Here is a 19,684-nt window from a genome sequence, read left to right as displayed (position 1 = left end):
CTCGTCACTTCACAAATGCAATGTTCGGAAAAGTGACGTCATTGCTGAAATTCTTGGACGGATGCCAGATCTGAGGACGCGCCGCACCACGGGATCTGAATACCTAACAATTCATAAATAATGCAAATATCTCCCCGCTACCGTATAAATAGCTAATACATCTATTCTCGACCCGCAAGAAAGCCTATAACTGACCGGATCTGACAAGACGTTTCCAGTCCTCCAACTAACTCTAATATTGCCTTCACCCTCACTTCCGCCCTACTTTCCGTGCTTTCAGACTAGATTACCAGGCCATACTTTAGCTAGCTGACGTTTGCATCAAGGTATACTGCATTCCCCTGTTGGAAGTTAACTTTTTAACATATCTCCCAGCTATTCTATCTCCCTGGGGAACAGCACCAGCTCCTTCAAAGCTACTCAACTACAACTATAAGCTACTCCAGCAGAGTAATTAAGATATATCGTTCCCTGGCCACTACAGCTCCCGTCAAATGTGTAACCTAATCCTGCTTGGGATTGTTTAGGTTTCGGTTGAGAACTTTGTTTTGGTTGGGAGTGTGAACGTTTTGCGGGGGTGATCTTGTACAGTTTCCCAGTGTGAGTGTATTTGAATTAGCTGATAACATTTCCTGGACTCACTACAGTTGGTAAAGCTGCAAAAATACCCGTCACAAATAATGTGACTGGATTTATATCACAATGCCACGTATCTCGCTCAGATTGAAGGATGTGTCTTACGTGCAGGAATTAAGTGTGCTATGTTAGATATTAGCTGAGAAGATATTGACTCAGAATCTGCGACTAGCTTGAGGACAATAGTACGAACAATGAACATGCTAGTAGAATACGCTGAAACAACAATCACAGATTGACCCTGTTTACGTTGTAAACGCACTCGCTAAGATTACTGCCTGTCCCGCTAAAAATGAGCTTGGGATGACTATAAAAGTATAAACTGCTTATACATTATTCTTTTGATTGTCTAGTCTCTGATCTTACATGAGTTTGGAATGCTGTAACAAGATTTGGATGAAAAAAAAGAAAAATTATCAAGTAAATTGAATGACAGGAGCCATGGTTCCTACCACTGATATATAACTTTAGTGCTGTACAAAAACATCAAACTCAGTAAAAACTCCTAATTCTGCACGAATTAACCGGATTGTAGCGGACTGACATGGACAGTTGACACATTATACAAGTTTTGCACGTTCTTTGGAAATCACCTCCACTGTACAAGCTCCTCAGTACAATCAGTGTGATATCACACCTCCAGCTTCTCCCGCCTCCCTCTCTCCTGCTCCCTCACTCCAGCATCTCCCTCTCCCCCGCCAGCCTGCCTAACCGACCTCTGAAGATGAGGTGAAGTGAGCACACCGACCTATGAAGTAAGGAGGAAGTGAGATGGAAGATATTATGAACCTGCTCCTGTTTAACTCTCTTAACAGTTGATGATAGGTCATGATAATAGGACACCCTGATCTTTGCCACCTCTTTAGACTAGTCTAAGTCGTGGTGTAAGCTGAACGTTGGTTGAGTATGTAGGGTCGTCTTCACGCCGGAAATCAGGGGAGAAGTAGGATATGAGTGAGGAGGAGAATGTAGGAATCCGGGCAGGGAATTGAGAATTGCAATGCTGAAGAGTTCTGCTTCTTTGAGAAATCTCTTTTGGTCGTATTTTTAAGATACTTGAGCACGAGCTTTGCATTCTTAGCTCCTCAACACTTTGGAAATGTATTCTTGTTTTAGAGAGTCAATTCAGTGTCATCTTCTACTATATAAACTACTAAAATAGGATCTGTATTGGATATCAAGATGCAATTGATATCACATTCCCCAGTATATCGAGTAAGAAACTGTTTCCAATAACTCAATATATGTGAATGTAGCGTGAACTAATGACAAATTAGAAAGTCTCCGAAAGGTAAGTACCCTGCCAAAGGTGTGGTCCTTCTTATCGGACCATTTTATCAGGCATGTTAGAAGACAGCAAATTATTAATACGGGGAAACGATATCATTTCATCAACATTTCTAATATATTGTCTCTCTCACTCCGACATACCTCTGCTCTCCACAAACAAGGTTCTTACTGCAGCTCCCTACTACATGGTACACGGTACACTCCCATCATCATTATCATCATTTGTGTAGACGTTCCGGGGATAAGTTTTCAGGAAAGATTTTCTAAAAGAGAGCATGATATAAGTGAGCAGTAGTACAATATCAGCCCACATCCCTTCCTCCCTCTCTCCCTCTCTCTCTCTCTCTCTCCTTGTATCTTGACAGATACCACACCTAGATTAGGATTTACATCCTCACACCTTCAACAGCAAAACATACTCTCTCTCTATCTCGCTATCTCGGTCTTCTAATTACCTGCGCAATCCCTGGAACCTGCAGCGGTGACATGGTATCAGGGTATCGGTAACAGGATATCGGTAAGACTAACAGGGTACCCTGGAGGTTGGGTTAAAGTGACTCTATCAGTACTCAGCACTGTGGTTAATAACACAGTAATTTTACATGCTAGGGTAATCTAGCTTATTATTTTTGTTTTTATATATTATAAGCTGCCTATAATGTGCTTCGTGGTACCTACAGGGATCAGAGTACGGTACAGGTAGCCATTCAGACCGCTTATTCAAGGGCACGTGGGCGTACCTGCATTTTGAAAAAATTATATCCATGTCAATTGAACCTGCTGAATATCACAAGAAGTCCTGATTCTTGCTACGTTTGGTACAGAATATCTGTATATGCCTGCTACGAATATCTTGATATTTATGTTCTACAGAATATCTGTATATGCCTGCTACAAACTATCTGGATATGATGATATGTGCCAGAAGTAACAGATCCGGATCTCGATATAGTATTGTGTTAAATTAACAGATACCACATTCTAACGTTTGCCGTCCGACCCTTCCTCCGCGACACTCTCCTACTCCCACTCACGCCGTTAGATCGAAGAATGTGCACCTTCTGGAATTTGAGAGGAGCACGTTTCGGCACGTTTCACGGCACTTTTCGGCATATATTTGTCTGTTGAGGTACCTACTGGTTTAGCTCGTCCTAACAGATTGATTCTCACTCAGGTCAAATCATCTTATCTACCAGGTTCCCTCGCTGTTCTAGATCTTTCCCTACTGAGTGCTCTGACCTAAATTGACAAATCTATCAGACTACCAATACCGTAAAGTAACGCGGAAATAACGACTGGGGACATGATGTAAATTATGGTAAAGGAAGTTTAGTCCGGGACTAAGCACTTAAGTCTGAACTCTCAAAAGGGTGACTCTCGACTATCTAGTATCTTCCCGGTGTAACGCGTACTGCCGTACTGGGTCCTATGTAACGGGATTTAATCTCTCTCAAGGAATGTCGTCATCCCAGTAAAGTGTGTGATATTTTAAGAGAATGTCTATTTATAGCTTTATAGCAAGACCGTGTAGTGTGACGACGAAACTGTGGCCGTACGTCAGACTCTTTATAAGAATCATGTCAGATTCTTTATAAGAATCATGTCAGACTCTTGTACCAGCAAAAAGACTCAAGAGAAACGTCAGAGTCTTGTAAGAGTTTGAAGAATTTTATTCAGAGGTTCATTTCACAAACCCTTCTGTTCTAAGTTCTAACGAGGATCAAGGCTGTTAACGTCACATAAAGTCTAAACCGTGTGAGTGTGATTATCCAGGGTTATTACCATCAATTCTGTGGTAGTCTCCAGATGGGAAACAGATTCTGACATTGACTATCTAATACCTATACCTTGTGAGGGCAAGCTGGCTACCGGTTGAAGCAGTCTAGAATTTACCTTAAACCTTGGCATCAAGAGATATATCCTGTCACTCGCACAAGTTTTTTGAGAGGCTCTCTCTCTCTCTCTATCTCTCCTGTATACGTGTTATTTGAACAGGTCCCGGTTTGATGTGTGACGCTGACACTAGTGTAGCATAGCGGGATTGTATACCCGGTGATAAAGGGAACCCTTACAAAAACTGAGCATGGTTATCTGGCCCACGTGACCTTCTATCGGTCACACCAAGCTATCCTATTGGTCAAATATCGTCACGTGACTCCGAAACTGGGTGCTGATTGGTTCTGACCATGATCGGCTAGCTGTATTATTAGGAGTATCGGAACTCGTAGTACTAGCCCGTATTTTGGAAAGTACACACAACAACATGGTAAATATAATACCCGTGTGTTTTATCGGTTGTGGCTGAAGGACGAGTCTCTTGTGCTCCTTCACCAATACTTCTCATGCTCAGAGGGTCTGTACTCTATCATCACGTATCGGACGTATTCGAGCCATATTTGTGTGTCTAGCACTCTAGCAAGTAGTAAAGATGTGCAATCTCGATATTAGGGGGTGGTGAAGGGTAACTGTCGGCAAAATAGTAAACTAACTATTTATAAACACATTTCATCTGTAAACAAGCACCATTGGTTTCAGGACATGTAAGAGTGGTTTGAGGACATGTAAGAGTGGTGTGATCAGGGTCCGAGGATGAGCTTTTAGTTGGGTGCTTGGTATTTTATTGAATGTTACACCCCTGAAATAACAATATTGCAATAAAGATCCACATCTGAAGTGCAAGGTAGAACTTGACGGACGACGGTCTTAGAGAACAATTTGGTTAGCCTTGTTTTCCCTGCATTAAAAAGCAGACAGGTAACTCTGGTCCAAAATTCCAGTTTACTGTTTGGAATTTACAAGAAAGATGATACAGACTGTTGTAACTCGGTTTTCATCATTCCTGCCAAATCTTCGGAATCTTGGTAAACGAAGCAGTCTCATTTCGCCACACTCATATCGATTCTAAGAGACTTGTGACTGCCTTGTACCCGAAGAACTTTAGATTCTTAGCAATAAAGGCCAAGTCAAGTATAGTGTAAATTGTTGCTTGATAAGTTCATGGAATTTACAAGGCTGGATTTCGGGCTTGTGACATGTCGTGTGTAATGCAGCTGGCGGTAAACTTCAACCTTGATTGGGCTTTGTCAAATTTTGTGTTATCTGTCCAAACCCAACCCTGGAAAACGTGCCGATTATGAATCTGAACAATAGTAACGATACTTAACTGTTTAAGCGGCTTAGCAGCTGGTAAACTGAAATAGTTGGCATTCCTGAGGTTTATTTTAGAGAGTTTTCAGCTGCGTTTTGCCGTGTAATCGATGTGCCTGTTTAGAAAACCCCACGGTAGGGCTCTGAAAGCGTTGCAGAAAATACTGACAAGCCTCAACCAATTACAACACTCCCTCACATCATGTGACCAGATTACACGTGGTTTGCGCACGTGCACGTGCACAAAGAGATCTGCAATCTCAGGTATGTGAGATCGGGAGACGAGAGCTCGCTGGGAATCTGTAGAGCGTGTAATTGCCACATTCCATGATAAGAGCAGTAAATGAGTATGCTCACACAGTAGAGATAACACAACGTCTGCAGCTGTATACTGCATAGTGAGGTATTATTGTAGTTGTTATGGTTACTGGCTGATAAGATATGTTACAAAGACGAGAGACTTGAGATTGCTGTCTGCTCCGGCCTCCGGGGCTCCTAGCTATGATTTAAGACTGTTATTATATCTACAGCATAACATGTAGTTAGGGGTAAATCCAATACTTATCTTTAAACTAATATTAATCGTCAAGGGCGGGAATCGGGATAGTTACGAGCTTTTAATGCTTTTAATGCACCGCATATGGCACCAAAAGTCATTCTGGATTCATGATTAGTCTGGTTTTATCACCACGGATTCTTTGTGCGATTATTTGTGCAAGGATGATATAAGACATGTACGTATGTGTTGATAAATAATCAATAATGTTACGAAGTTTTTGTGAAGTTATCAATTAACAGATCATTTTTCTCCAGAATTTATCGAAACCATCTAAACAATCCGACGTGATCATATTTGTAATTCGAACAATAGTCACAAATGCGATTAACTAAAGATTGGTAACTCAATCAACTGGTCACTAAGTTAGTTTCTGGTGGCATTTTGTAGTTATATTATAATGCAGTTATGCCAGGATGATGTTTCAAATTAATGGAGTTGCATTGGTTTAAAGTTATTCAGTTATTCATCTATTGAGTTAAGACACAAGTTCATATTATGTGGGTGTTTGAGTCATATCTCGGAATATCCTCCTTGTTAAGAAACTATTAAAACAACAAACACAGTAGAGATGAAGTAACCCTCACTCTAAATTTGTTCTGCTGTTTTTGGTCGTGATCTAACGACGCAGACATTCACCAAACCGCCGAATCGTAATGTTTCACTGCACAAGCGCAGACTGGCTCTCCCCCGCTTCACTGATCTTTAGCTAGGGCGACGTTTGTAGGACATGGTTTGAGAGCACGACTGGTTCTGCCGTCACCCTGACTCCACACACTTTATGGAAAAAGTCCAGCTCTTTCTCGCTCAGGATTTAGCTATTTAGCATACAGCAATAACATTCGCGTCCATATGAAAACAAGCGAGCTGGGCAAGTGATGACGTGAAAGGCAGGTACCGTCCACTGAAGTAGAGCTGAAGTATAACGCTCACAGCGCTCGCCAACATTTCCAGACCTCTCTCTCTCCCGGTCTCTCTTGCAGCTCTGAAGATAAACTTTATCTGCCACCTGACGGGGTTTTGGTCACGTGACTTTCTGCGCGCCACGTTACCGTCCACGTGACTTGCCCCCGTGCTTGTGTGTGTAGAGCTGCGTGTGCCACAAGAATGCAAGTCCTCAAGCCAGATCCAGTCATACGTTCACATGCAACATTCTTAGCTGTAATCCTCGAATAAAAGCTGCTGGAACAAGTTCTCTCTCGCTTTAAGAATTAGACCTTGTGAGGGAGGATTCTGTTTTGGAGTGGGAGTAACTTAGGTCAGTGTCCGCGATCTTACAATGATTGGGCTCTTGATAAAATTAATACAAGCAGGGAGCCCCGTGGGGCCGACACTCAAGTATTTTGTTCTTGGCAGTGGTCCAAATAGTTGACGATGTACTTGGAGAGATAGCTTGGTGCAGGATGATGGTGGAGTGTACATGCCAACAGACAACACAACAGATTTTTTAAATTCCTCTGCATGCTCTACTACTCATTTCGACTGAAATTTTGAGATCCTTTGTGTTTACGAGTTAAACACTGTCAAGCGTGGTACAGATCGTCACAGTTTGTTATTAGTGACCAATGTTGATGATATCGCACCATTACACAAATATTCTGTCACAGATTAACAAATTAATAGGATCATCAGTGACGTCCCACTAGCCTAGTTTTGTTAAAAACTGACACATTGAGAACGAGAAACTTAAGATATTGCGAACTTTAAAACTTTATATCATCTGACGGTAACCAGCTGAATATCGTGATTTTAACCACCAGTTTTTGTACGGATAACAAACAAGAAACACATGGATCTGTCTTAATTCTTAAAGTAGACGATAGACATGCATCATTGGTCCAAAAATACAGGGTTTACACACTTTATAGTTATAAATCCGACGGTACAAGTTCTGGAGGTTTCCAAGATTTTTACCTAACTTTATTTCAGGGTTGCAAGAACTTCGACGCTGCAGGACAATGTGTCACGAACTGTCCACCACCCAAGATTTACGACAGAGGCCAGTTCAAAATGGTGGATAACCCTGATGTCCTCTACGGACTCGGCAACGAATGTCTAGAAGAATGCCCCAGTAAGTGAAAATATTTCCTTGTGTTTCACTTCATAGCACGATAATGTTTCGTCCCAGTACACAAAGCGCTTTGTTGTCTTCTATTCTCATGTGAAAATTATATTTTTCACCAGTATTAAAGAAAATGATGTGCAAAGCTGTCAGTTATTATGTTTCACTAAATCGAGCTGTAGGGTGATATGCTACAGTCGACAAACTTGTTCCGTTTGGGTAGTGATTCCGTGACAGAATTTCTGTCTTCTCTCAAGCAGTTCATTAGTATTGCGATTTAAATCGCTGTTTCAAGCGATTAAGAACTTTCTCTGAGGCTCCACGAGGAATGCAAGGTACTTTAGAGAGACCTGTGAGTTAGGGACAATCTGGTAACTTTAGAATAAGTTTACAGAATAGTGTTAGATCTATAATAGATGGTTATCATAGTTAGTCGAGCAGCTAGTTCCCTGTATAGTAACAGTGAATGTAATATGTTATGATATTATGTGAATGATATGTGTATAAGGACACGTTCATTTGAGTTTGAGGATATTGGTAAACAAAAATAATAGCGTTTTTGACGATAGTGGCTTAATTTTGACATCTATTAACCTAGCACGTTCAGAAGTTCTGAACGTTAGCCACGTAACCCATAGTCCCATATGCACCGCTCAGAAAGAAAATCTATTGTTGTTAGGCACTATAATGTTTCAAATGTCACATTTTGTGTGACTTAGTTAACTGCAGTTGTCTAATTATCATTCCTTGGTCTGAAATATAGTAAATTAGGTCTATCTAACAATTATGATACAACATTGGTTAATGGGCACGGATCGAACGGTTACAAGGCAATATTTGGGTAACTTTGTCACACTCATGATACCATACCTCTATTCTACTGGGAGGTGTCCTAAAAACCCTTTCAACTCATTATTTTAGGGTTGCTTTACCAAGCATAGCCCTAAAATATGTTGTTTTGAATAGTTAGCTAATACAGGCACTTGGTTATTGGGAAATGAGGTTAATTCTGTCACAATATATGAAATTTAAAATTTTGGGCGAATAATTTATATCTGATTTTGGTTTGAAAGGCGGGAAAATTTTATATGATGACAATGTAGTTGATGCAAGTTAAGATCAGTTGATGTTTACATTGTCACAAAAAATTATACGAAATCGTAAATAGATTAAAAACAATGATTATAGAATGAAATAGTCTCTTATAATAACTCTTATAATAACTGATGTGACAAAGTAAACATGTCTTGCCCCTATTTTGAAGATCTATATTCTACACCTCTATTAGAATATTGTCCAGAACATCAGAGCTTAAGTTTAACAATTTTAGGTTAAATTTGTCAAAGTCACTAAAAATGTGACAAAATTAACTTTTCATGCCCCAACAATTTCAAGATAGTGTGTAAAAATTAGCATAAGCTGCTTTATTAATTATTACCTATATAAATCAATCCAAACTACAAAAAATATATGTTAATGTGATGACGATTACCTAACTCTTATAATAACTGATGTGACAAAGTAAACATGTCTTGCCCCTATTTTGAAGATCTATAACTCTATTAGAATTCAACATTCTTTCAGAAACGATTGGAAGAATATTGTCCAGAACATAAGAACTCAATTTTTAAAATTTAGATTAATTTGTCAAAGACATTGAAAATGTGACAAAATTAACTTTCCCTGCCCCAACAGTATCAAGATAGTGTGTTAAAATTGGCATAGGATTTATTACAGGTATATTAAAGTATTAATCGATCCAAACTACGAAAAATATCTTTTAATCTGATCATGATGACGATTACCTAACTCTTATAATAACTGATGTGACAAAGTAAACATGTCTTGCCCCTATTTTGAAGAACTATACTTCTATTAGAATACTATGTAACTTTATCATCATAAAAATTTCGATAAACTAGTTATTTTGCCAGCAAGGAGCTAACAGAGTTATAATAATTTGTTGTGACGAAATTACCCTATTTTTGACCATGTAGCGGTAGTTTAATTGTGACACTGTTAACATATTACCACCTGATAATGATTTATGTGACTGGTGCATGGTACTAGCAGTGTTGTTTGATCCATAGTACGTATAATATAAGGGGTTTAAGCAGGTATATCATTATTTGTTCAATTTCACACATGTTCAGATATTATCAAGATTATGTGACAAAGTAAGCTTGGTTGTGCCTTCTGTGTTTTAATTCCTTACGACTATATGATATAATAACAATTCCCAGCACTTCCAGGCCATCAAATAAACTTACACTACTCAGCATTGCTTATCAGGGTGCCCTAAACATTCATCACATATTTTCTTTAATGTGTGACAGAGTAAACCTGAATGCACCATCTAACGAAAAAAGTCGTCAAATATGTAGGTAATGGTCATATGTACCCATCCAATCAACTAGACACTCAAAAATTTGGTCAAAAACGGCAGCAAGGGGTCCATATTTACTCCGTCACATGTTTATAGTGTGACAATGTAACCATTTCCGTGCCGGCCGTATTTAAGCGATATCTTATCACCTGATTAAGATATCGTTATGTGACAAAGTTAGCCTAGAGGATGAGACGATTATCCTAACCATCAAGGGTTTAAGTAATTTCATAGTGTGACAAAGTCAACTACACTGTGCCTTTTAATAGGGTCACTTATATTTACCAATATCCTCAAACTCAAATGAACGTGTCCATAACTATACGTATATATCCAATATTATGGAGTTGTTCATGCTAACTGTTCTGTTATCTTGTTGCACTCGTTCCACGCTGTTAACTGGAAACCTGTGAACGCTGAGACTCGGAGTCTTGGAAAGTTGGAACTCTGCCAAGTGTGATTTTAGTGTGTACGAAGTGCTCAGGTGTTATTTTATTGGGCATAAAATGTGCACAATATAATGGTTTTATTGGATACAAAGCATTACACACTGAAGTAGTCTACAGCTTTTATTTGATATAATCATAATACTTGGTGTGATTCTTGTGTTGAACGATTAGACAAGTACACGTCCTATAGGGCCAGCGGTCTACCATTTTGATATTAAAATAAGGTTCAAGGGTATCATGCGAGATAACTGGTACGAGGAATTTGACTGACCCACTCGATCAAATATTTCCGTGTAACTCCAGAATTTAAAATTACAAAATAGGTCACGACTATTTTGTAACTTTTTAAACTCCAATATAATATCCCGGTACCTTGACAACCTCTCTCTCTGTTCCTCTTACCACAGCTACTCACAACAATAATGACATATTATTAGTGGCACCCACTCACAGAGCCCGTGTAGGTTATAAACTTATTAAAACCAGCAAATCCCTGTTCCTCCGTTTACCAGCTCGCTCTCAATTAACGCTAATTGACTGCTTGTATGTCATGTGATCAACTGGTGTCACGTGGTGTGCTGGTCACGTGGTATGTACGTGTTGTCATGGCTACACCAGTTTCAGTTTCAATTATAAGATGTGTCTTGTGAAGGGGTTTTTGATAAAACGTAGGGAAAAAAGTTCCTAATCCTGCCTTCTGAATTGTGCATATATTGTGATAAGTTTCAATTCAAAATGTGCTGGATCGTGTGACACACTAAATCCATTCTAAATCATTGTTCCCTACGAATTAACGGTGTCACGACCTAAATTTATTGTTCTAATTTTCAGCTTATTTCTTTTACTCCACGAAATCTGTCAGCCTAATTATTTGCCATCAGCCAGTTCGGTGGTTTTAAATTGGAGTAAATGTACTGCGTAACCGGAGCTTTTCAAAGAGCTTTCAAAGTTCAAGAGCTGTGAAGTCTTTTGTTTAGAATTAGAAGGTCACTGTGAATTGGTTTGTAAAGATCTGTCACCCGGATTAATATGTCTGAGCCATATCTCTGTACTGGCCCCTGATTGGCTGTCATATCTCTGTACTGGCCACTGATTGGCTGTCGTTCCCCACACCTCGCTTCCCACTGGCCAACCCACCTACACTCACAGCTCTAACATGATTATCACCCTCAACTTCATTCCAATCGCTCTCCGCCAATCACAAGCAAGCCCCGTGCTCGCCAGCCAATCAGAAGGGTCTATCCGTGTCACGTATTGGGGAGCAGAGTGTTTTCCGGCTGTCCCAGTTGGCCACATTCCAAGTGCTCGGACACTGACTTGTCTACATTCATTACATTCTACCACAGCACGCAAACTCAAGCAAACATTCGAGATAACCAACTATATCAACCTGGTACGGTTTTACTATGGAACGAGACATATTTCTCACCGTTTAAATTCCTGAACTCCTGATAAAATGCTGGTTGAAATACCTGAAAATACCTGAAATGCCGCGCGAACCAAAGGAATGTACCCACGTGGGTAATGGAGGTGTTAAATGTCACGTGTCCAGTGTCTGTGTTCGCTTCCTAGAGGACCTGTTATAACATGTTACCTCTGTCTATACCACCTCTTTGAGGGCGGAACCTTGGTGTAGAGTCGTGAGTGTAGAGTGTACATACATCCAACACATTCTGATATTCCAACGCGTTCCACGCTCCAAAAATCATGTACAATTAATAATTATTACACGATTGACCAGTGTAATTCACATAATTATTAATGTAATTAACATAACGCGTAACTATCAACTAATAGCCACGTGTGAATTTAAAATCGTGAAATCAGACCAACTGGTAGATAGGGCTATTAGTATTACTGCTGAACTATTATTACTTTAGTAGAATCACTAAAACTCTTATTATTACTTGCAGAAATTAGAATCACTAAAAACTACTACCCAAAACTATTACTGTTTTCGTGTGGTCATTCACGACTCAATAATGTCTAGAGGAGTAAATTTTGTATCGAGAAATTCCATTGGTTTAACAAACATGGCGACAATTTACCGTCTAAGTAAATAATCACTTGTCAAATGTCAGTCTGGTGAATTTATCTCAATACCGTTAGTGTATCCAGACTAAATAGTGAAGTGGCGTAATATCCACGAAATATCCTAAATTGCCTCAAATTAGTGGTTAAACGAATATCTCGCCATTATCCGAGAAATCCTAAAAATGAATGCCGATGCGACGATGATTCACATTTACCTTACTACTAAACTTTAACAAAAATCCTCAACTACCATGATTTAATTTAGGGTACGAAATGTGGCGGTTTTCGGAAAAAATTCCCATATTTTCGTTCCCAAATCATTTAGGTCACCGGAATTATGTCGAACATAAATATGTCTCGTAAAAGATAGAATTGTATCTTAACTGAGTTAGTAACTCCGCTGAGTTATATCAACTCCGCTATAATTCTTTGTCCTATCTAACCCTTCCTTAACGCTGCTTTATTTCAGACCCGTTCTTGGTGGAGGAAGGGAACTGTGTTAAGAAGTGCTCAGACCACCTGATGACGGAACACCACACCAACAAGTGTGTCCTCTGTCCTTCTGAAGGGTGCCCTAAACGTTAGTATTATTTTACTAGTCTGTATGACCTATAATATTGTTTATTAAGTTTAAAACTTTCTTTATAATTCTAATTTAAAGTTACGTGTTCCACCGCGAAATTGTGTATTTCGGTAAGTATATTCTAAGTTTTAGGGTTCTGGCAGCTGGCTCCATTGGTTTGGTTTAAATCGTAATTTTAAAATAACTCGTTATTTAATTAATGGGATTTACTATATTTTTAAACTTAGAAAGATAATATTACAATTTACCTTGATTCTCGTTAAATTTAAAGTCTTTACTTCCTTCCACACTTCTCCCGACGTTAGAGAATTTAATTTTTAAGTTCACATTTTAAACGTGTATAAATACTAATGTGATAATTTAACCAATTATTTCTCACATGATATTTTAAAGATAAGCCACAAATCTGCTAAGGTATTATTGATTTCAACCAGCTTGAAATTTGATCCCAGTAAGGTGAACGAGGTAATGATTTACATCGTTGCTGACTCGATTAAATGACATCTTATTATTTTAACAAAAACGTCAATGAAAAGAAATGGGCGGTAACATAAATTGACTTTTGGGAGTTGGTTTTATATTCTTGGTAACTGGATTATGGTCGACACATCTCTTATTCAAAAGTAAATATTATTAAACGAAATTGATTTAAGTCCATAAATAATATTATTAAAACTTTTAAAATGTCCCTTGTAAAAACTATTTTAAAGTCCAGTGAGCCACTCCTAAATTCTTAACTTCTTAATCATTGAAATTTAACCTGTTCTGGTAACACAAGATAGTCCTAATAAATAACCCAAATCCCTAATCGAACTCAGCCTTTGCATAGTGTATACAAATTATGAAAAACTGAAGACAATTTATTTGTAGAAAACAATTTTGACAAGTCTCTCTCCATTGACCAACATATAATATTACTATTATGTTTTAGCGCTAGTTAGCATCTTTGTGTGTGTGTGTCACTGTACAAAGCTCTAATGAGTTGTGTCAGCCCAGCACGCAAGTGCAATGAACTCTCCACCTGCTAAATACTCCACTCCACTCTGATCTCCACTCTTGCAACGTTCTGTGAGGATATTTGGAGCTAGGTTGGGGCTGCATGAGGGGCAAGTGTACACTGTACCCCTTAATTTACAGAATTACTGTAAAATGTTTTGCATTCTTTAAATCCACGTCTAGGGGTATGTTTGTCGAGTGAGTAAACATCAGTCATAGTTTGTATTATCATGGATTGAAAATTTTAAAGAATTAAATAAAGCTGATCTATAATAAATCACACCATAATTTAGCTCAAGAATGCGAAATTGTTAATTTTTAAAGGTCCAACTTGTAGGTCTTTCTACTCGTGTCTCACGCTAGGTTTCTTCAATTTTTCGGAGTTTTTTGGGTTCTCAGGAAATCAGAAAAGTTGCCCAGCGGGCAGCGACCGGTTGAAAAACACTAAAATTTTCACTTTTCTGCTTCTTCCTCTAATAAATTATAACAGGACAGCATAGTTCACACTGTTATGTGAATGCGAACCCGCGACTTTGTGGCCCCTTAAAATCTGGACAAGCAGGGTTTAATACTATTTATTTAACACTCTACGAATGCTATCTTCCTTTGTCGGACACTCCGGGTCACTTGTCGGAATTCTCCAGCTAGCCCAAAACAATCTTCCGAAACATTGTATAGATAGACTGAGTTTAGGTGTTTCTTCATTCTCAAAGTGATTATCGTAATAGGAGACGTATTGGATTGCTATCATGCCCTACAAAGTACGATATACCTTGCTTATTTGCTCTAAGAATTCCTCAACAATAAAATTCAAAGTGAAATTTTACGTCGCTTCAGATCAGCACAGTCTGTAAAAACTTAGTTTTTTCAGCTTAGTGTTACATAATAATATGGTAATCTCAGACCGAACAGCTCTACGCGAATGAACTGCAGGCTTTTTACAATTTACAACAAACTCTAACCTAACTACAATTAACAACAAAACTTAACAATTAACACCACCATGCGGCTTTGCATACTATGGTAACCACATTCTAAAGCTAGTGATACGTTTGTTAAGCAGCAGGCTTTATGACGCTTGCACAGTGAGCTGACTTTACTCAAGCTACAGCTTCAAATCCTTAGTATAGCCTTAAAGCTAGAGCCTCAAATCCTTAGCATAGCCTAGTTTTCAGATCTTAATTAAAATCTTAACTGTAGCCTTTCTCAAGCCCACAATTTAACGTGTATGTCTCCAATTTACATGTAACATTACAATTTCCTACACTCTACCATAGTGTCTAATATCGTAACAATAAAGCTGTAACATGTAACTACGTTACAAGAAAATAAAGAAACACCATTTAACAATTAACATCGCATCATATCGTAATACTACTAAAACTTAATCAAGTAACACTGTTACACAGTTACACCTTGTAACACTGTTACACCTTGATATTTAATAACAAGTAAATTATTACAGGGTGTGACGGGTTTACCAGCGTATCCGAGCTGGGTATAGGCAGATGTAACGAGTACAAGCCTAAGATGAAGAGGTGCTCTGCAGCCTTCAAGAACAAATACCAGAACTGCACGATCATCGAGGGTAGCATCGATATCGGTATGCAATGTGCACTGGAATTTGTAGAAATATTGGAATATTGTGTGAAATTCGGTTTAATTTGTAATTGTAGTTCTTAGGAATCATATTTCAGACTACGCTCACGTTCTATTAATATTTCTTCTAATCGGACTATGATATATTAAGTAATCAAAATATTTGCGTGCATTAAATGCAAATCTTTTTGTTTCTCGAAACTTTGTACGAATCTTCTAGAACAATTATTATATTTTAGACTCAAAGTTCACGGATAAGTTTGGAGAGATGGCGAGTGACGCTCTGGAAGCGCTGAGTACAGTAGAGGAGATAACTGGGTATCTCAGCATTCACACCAACAACCTCTTCTCTGACTTCAGCTTTCTCAGGTACGTGGCAATTCTTCACATTCCTTGAGAGTTAAGATGAGTAGAAAATTGAGCTGAAAAATATATTTTTTGTAATACAGGATTAACAGAAAATTATCTGTGATTCTGAAAACAAATATTTACGACGATTTGACAAACGTCGTAAAATAGAAGTTACGAACATTTTAGAAGCTTCCAGAGTTCACACAACTCCCCTCAGAAACCTAAAGAGGATCAGGGGGATCCACCTGAAGTCCTCCTACTCCTACGAGTCATGTGAAGATGAACAAGAGGGGTGCCGTGTCAACCTTCAAGCCGCCATCACAGTTCAAGCGGTCAGTTCCTTTACTTTGTCTTTTAGAGCCGGGAGGAGCCGGGAGTTCAACGCTACTCCGCAATACTTTTGAACTTCCCGCTCTTTTTCGGCTCTGTTCTGATCAACTTGATAGTATACTCCTGTGTCGAGCGAAACGGGCTTGTGATTTTTTTCTGGGACTTTTAATTCTCAAGTTGCTGAGCAAGCTGCGTAGCTGGGTGGGCTAGCAAGCCGCCTGGTTTGTTGGCAAGCCGCCTAGTTTTTTTAGCAAGCCGTCTGGTTTGTTCGCAAGCCGCCTATCTGGCTAGTTTATATTTACCACAAACTATTAGGTTGATATGTCGCAAGCTCATATCTCTAAGAAGCTGGTAAGACATGATTTGATTACAGATGGTCATCTCAAGAGCCTAGCACTTTCTCCTCAAACTATTTCTAGTTCAAGTCTTTTTGGGAAATACGTGTTTAGATCTATTACATGTGGGAATGAACAACTTCTACATTCGATGCGATATTCATTCCTGAAATTGTTTCTTAATTTCTCCTTCACCCACTCAATTCATGCACTTTATACGTTCGATTTCCAGCCTACTAATACGTCCCAGGATCCCCATATTCGATTCTAAGGATAAAATCCAGTTCCATTTTAAGCAGAGACTATAATTGTTATAATTGTTGACTACTCCAGATTTCACAGCACCTCAATTTTACGATGATTTGAGTTTAATAACTGTACTTTGATGGAATATAGCCCTTGTGGCTGTCTTCGATATGAAGGCACGTAAAAGAAGAACTCCGCGCGTTTACTGTTTAGTTATGAACAAAGACTGGCCAGTATTTTATTGATTGTTTAAAGAGTGAGCGTCCGATCCTGTCATGTTCCGATACACTCGGTCCTGTTAGGCGGGATATGTTAATTAACGAAACGACAGTCGACAGCCACTCCGGATTGTTGGCAATGTTCTCCAAATACCTTGCATTCCTGAAGCACATTTTATATTACTTATAATAATCGAACATTCTCAATGTTATATTATACTAGATTGTACATTTTCGTGATTGAATTTTGACATTAGGTCTGTGTTATGTCATAGTGGGGAGATCTCTCTTTAAGATTTGCTAAGTTAGCGTGGTTTTTAAAGTTCAAGATTAGGGAAATAGTTTTACAAACATGGGAGATGTTCCATTTTACTAAATATAGTAAACTTTTCACATATTTGTGTGTTTAATATGGACGATTAATTATACAAAGCATTTTAACACTTTTTTACAGCCTTGGATCAATAGTACAGACCTCATCAAACACAATCAACTTACCAATCACATTTTTCAGTTCCAAGACTATGCGCTGACAGAATTAAGACTGAATTCCCTGGAGCTCATTGAAAATGGGATGGTTATCATATACGCCAGTGAGTAAAAACAAACAATGCTTCTTGCCATAAAATATGCTGAGGTGGGAAAATTTTTAAAGGTTTTCCCAGATTTACAAATTTCTCTCATCCAGTTTCCAAGTTATTGTGTTAAAACATCTGCCCAAAAGATAGTAATGCCCTTTGAGTTTGGTGCAACAGGTTACTTCGTCACCTCAAGTCATGGTCCACATTAGAAAAAATTGTACTTTCGAAAAGATAAAAGACAAAAGTTCAACCCTCCGCGCCGCACAGTCTATTGAAAAAGGAAAAATGTTGTCTATAACATTAACATGATTAGTGTCATCACCAAACTGGATTAATAATTAGTTGATCAAGTTATTAATCAGTTAATCAATTAGATAAATAGCCAATCAATTATGTACACTTTTACAGACGGTAGTGCGTTGTGTTACCTGCCCGAGAAGGAAGCTCTGGCTGGGATCATGAAGAAACCAGACCTCAACCCTCAACTTGACATTATCATCACTTACAACTCCTCATATTGTCGTTAGTTCACTCCTTACTTATTTATGTATATATATTCTGCGCTTCAAAATTGGTAGATATTTGTACATTGAGGACTTTATTGACTCGAGAAATCACAGAAATCATAAAGCAAGCCTTATCTTAGCGTTTCTGTCGCCATTTCTCTCCACTGACATTCCTAATTAATCCCAATAACCTCGTTCCTACATTACCCCCCCCCCCCCCCCCCCCCCCCCATTCCTACATTCCTCCCCCCTGGCCTTCACTGACCCCGCATACCTACAGGAGCACACGAGAAATTGTGTCACGACACCTGTATTGGGGGATGCTGGGGAGTAGGACCTGAAAACTGTGTTCAGTGTAGCAGACTTTCCTTCGAAGGGAAGTGCCTCACCACTTGTAACGATCCTGCTGTGAGTTTTTGTAACGTGTTAACTGTTACGTTTTGCGGGGGTGCAATTTCTGAACAAAATAAAATTAACAGATTTCAAAATTTATCAGAAGTTCTCAAATATCCCAAGAAATATTTCTCTAAGACTCAATGTTATCGCAGGTGGTTGGTCAGGGGATTGCGCTTTATGAGGATGGAAATAACTGCAAGAAATGTCATACGGAGTGCGATCCTACTTCTAACTGTACTGGACCGGTCAGTTAACTGATAATTAATTGATTGAGTGGTAATTGATTAACTAATCGATCAATTAACTGACTTCAACTAATGGTTACGATAGCTTATAATTGCTACGTACTTTTTTGATCTGGAATTTAAAGTATTTGAGTTACCCGTAAAGTTTTGATCAGATTGGTCCCGATGGTAAACTTTTATGAATGAACTTTGTTTGATTCCAATTTCCAATGAATGAACTGATTTTAGATATCTCAGTATTTGTTGCTGATAACGGGCAATATTGCCTAATCTATTTATCAAAAACGAACTTTTATTAAATCAACACTCAGAAAGTAACGTCTACTCTTGACATGAACCAGTCAGATGTGTCTAGTAAGATAATCAGATAATTAGATAATTTGCTGATTTGGTAACTGGATAATTGTCATGGTGATGGCTATTGTAACGATGAAATCTCGCAGGAGTCTAACCAATGCTCGAGATGTAGAAACTACAAGGACGGACCGTACTGTGTAGATGAGTGCCCAGATATAAAGTACACTAATGAACTGGTGAGTAATTATAATACCTCCGTTTTATAATTAATTAACTTGTTCATTAATTGGTAATTGTTAATGCTGTTAACAAAGATCACCTGTACCTGTTTAGTATCAAGTAGGATCAGGACTGTGTCTGAAGAAGCTCTGCTCATATATTATAGAATTAGAATGATGGCCATTGCAACTGTCTAATATTATCTTCGTTAAACTTAACTTG

At 38.6% G+C, this 19,684-nt stretch overlaps 1 protein-coding gene across 2 annotated transcripts in view; it reads left to right on the top strand.

The window, feature by feature from the left end:
• LOC134816485 (epidermal growth factor receptor-like) overlaps positions 1–19,684 on the top strand; it is a 62,600-nt gene that overhangs the window by 10,855 nt on the left and 32,061 nt on the right. Inside the window, exons 5-15 of one of the 2 annotated variants that reach the window (XM_063825345.1) lie at positions 7,559–7,700; positions 13,030–13,140; positions 15,605–15,742; positions 15,978–16,107; positions 16,307–16,421; positions 16,735–16,770; positions 17,733–17,811; positions 18,208–18,321; positions 18,586–18,713; positions 18,854–18,946; positions 19,390–19,479. In XM_063825345.1, coding sequence (XP_063681415.1) covers positions 7,559–7,700; positions 13,030–13,140; positions 15,605–15,742; positions 15,978–16,107; positions 16,307–16,421; positions 16,735–16,770; positions 17,733–17,811; positions 18,208–18,321; positions 18,586–18,713; positions 18,854–18,946; positions 19,390–19,479 — 1,176 coding nt within the window. The remainder of the gene's footprint in view (positions 1–7,558; positions 7,701–13,029; positions 13,141–15,604; positions 15,743–15,977; positions 16,108–16,306; positions 16,422–16,734; positions 16,771–17,732; positions 17,812–18,207; positions 18,322–18,585; positions 18,714–18,853; positions 18,947–19,389; positions 19,480–19,684) is intronic. The other variant, XM_063825346.1, reaches the window with a different exon arrangement.

Source organism: Bolinopsis microptera, chromosome 6 (assembly GCF_026151205.1).
Source record: "Bolinopsis microptera isolate Bmic1 chromosome 6, MBARI_Bmic_1.0, whole genome shotgun sequence".
NCBI classification, from domain to species: domain Eukaryota; kingdom Metazoa; phylum Ctenophora; class Tentaculata; order Lobata; family Bolinopsidae; genus Bolinopsis; species Bolinopsis microptera.
Note: the sequence above shows the minus strand (reverse complement) of the source record. Positions and strands in the feature narration are given on the sequence as shown.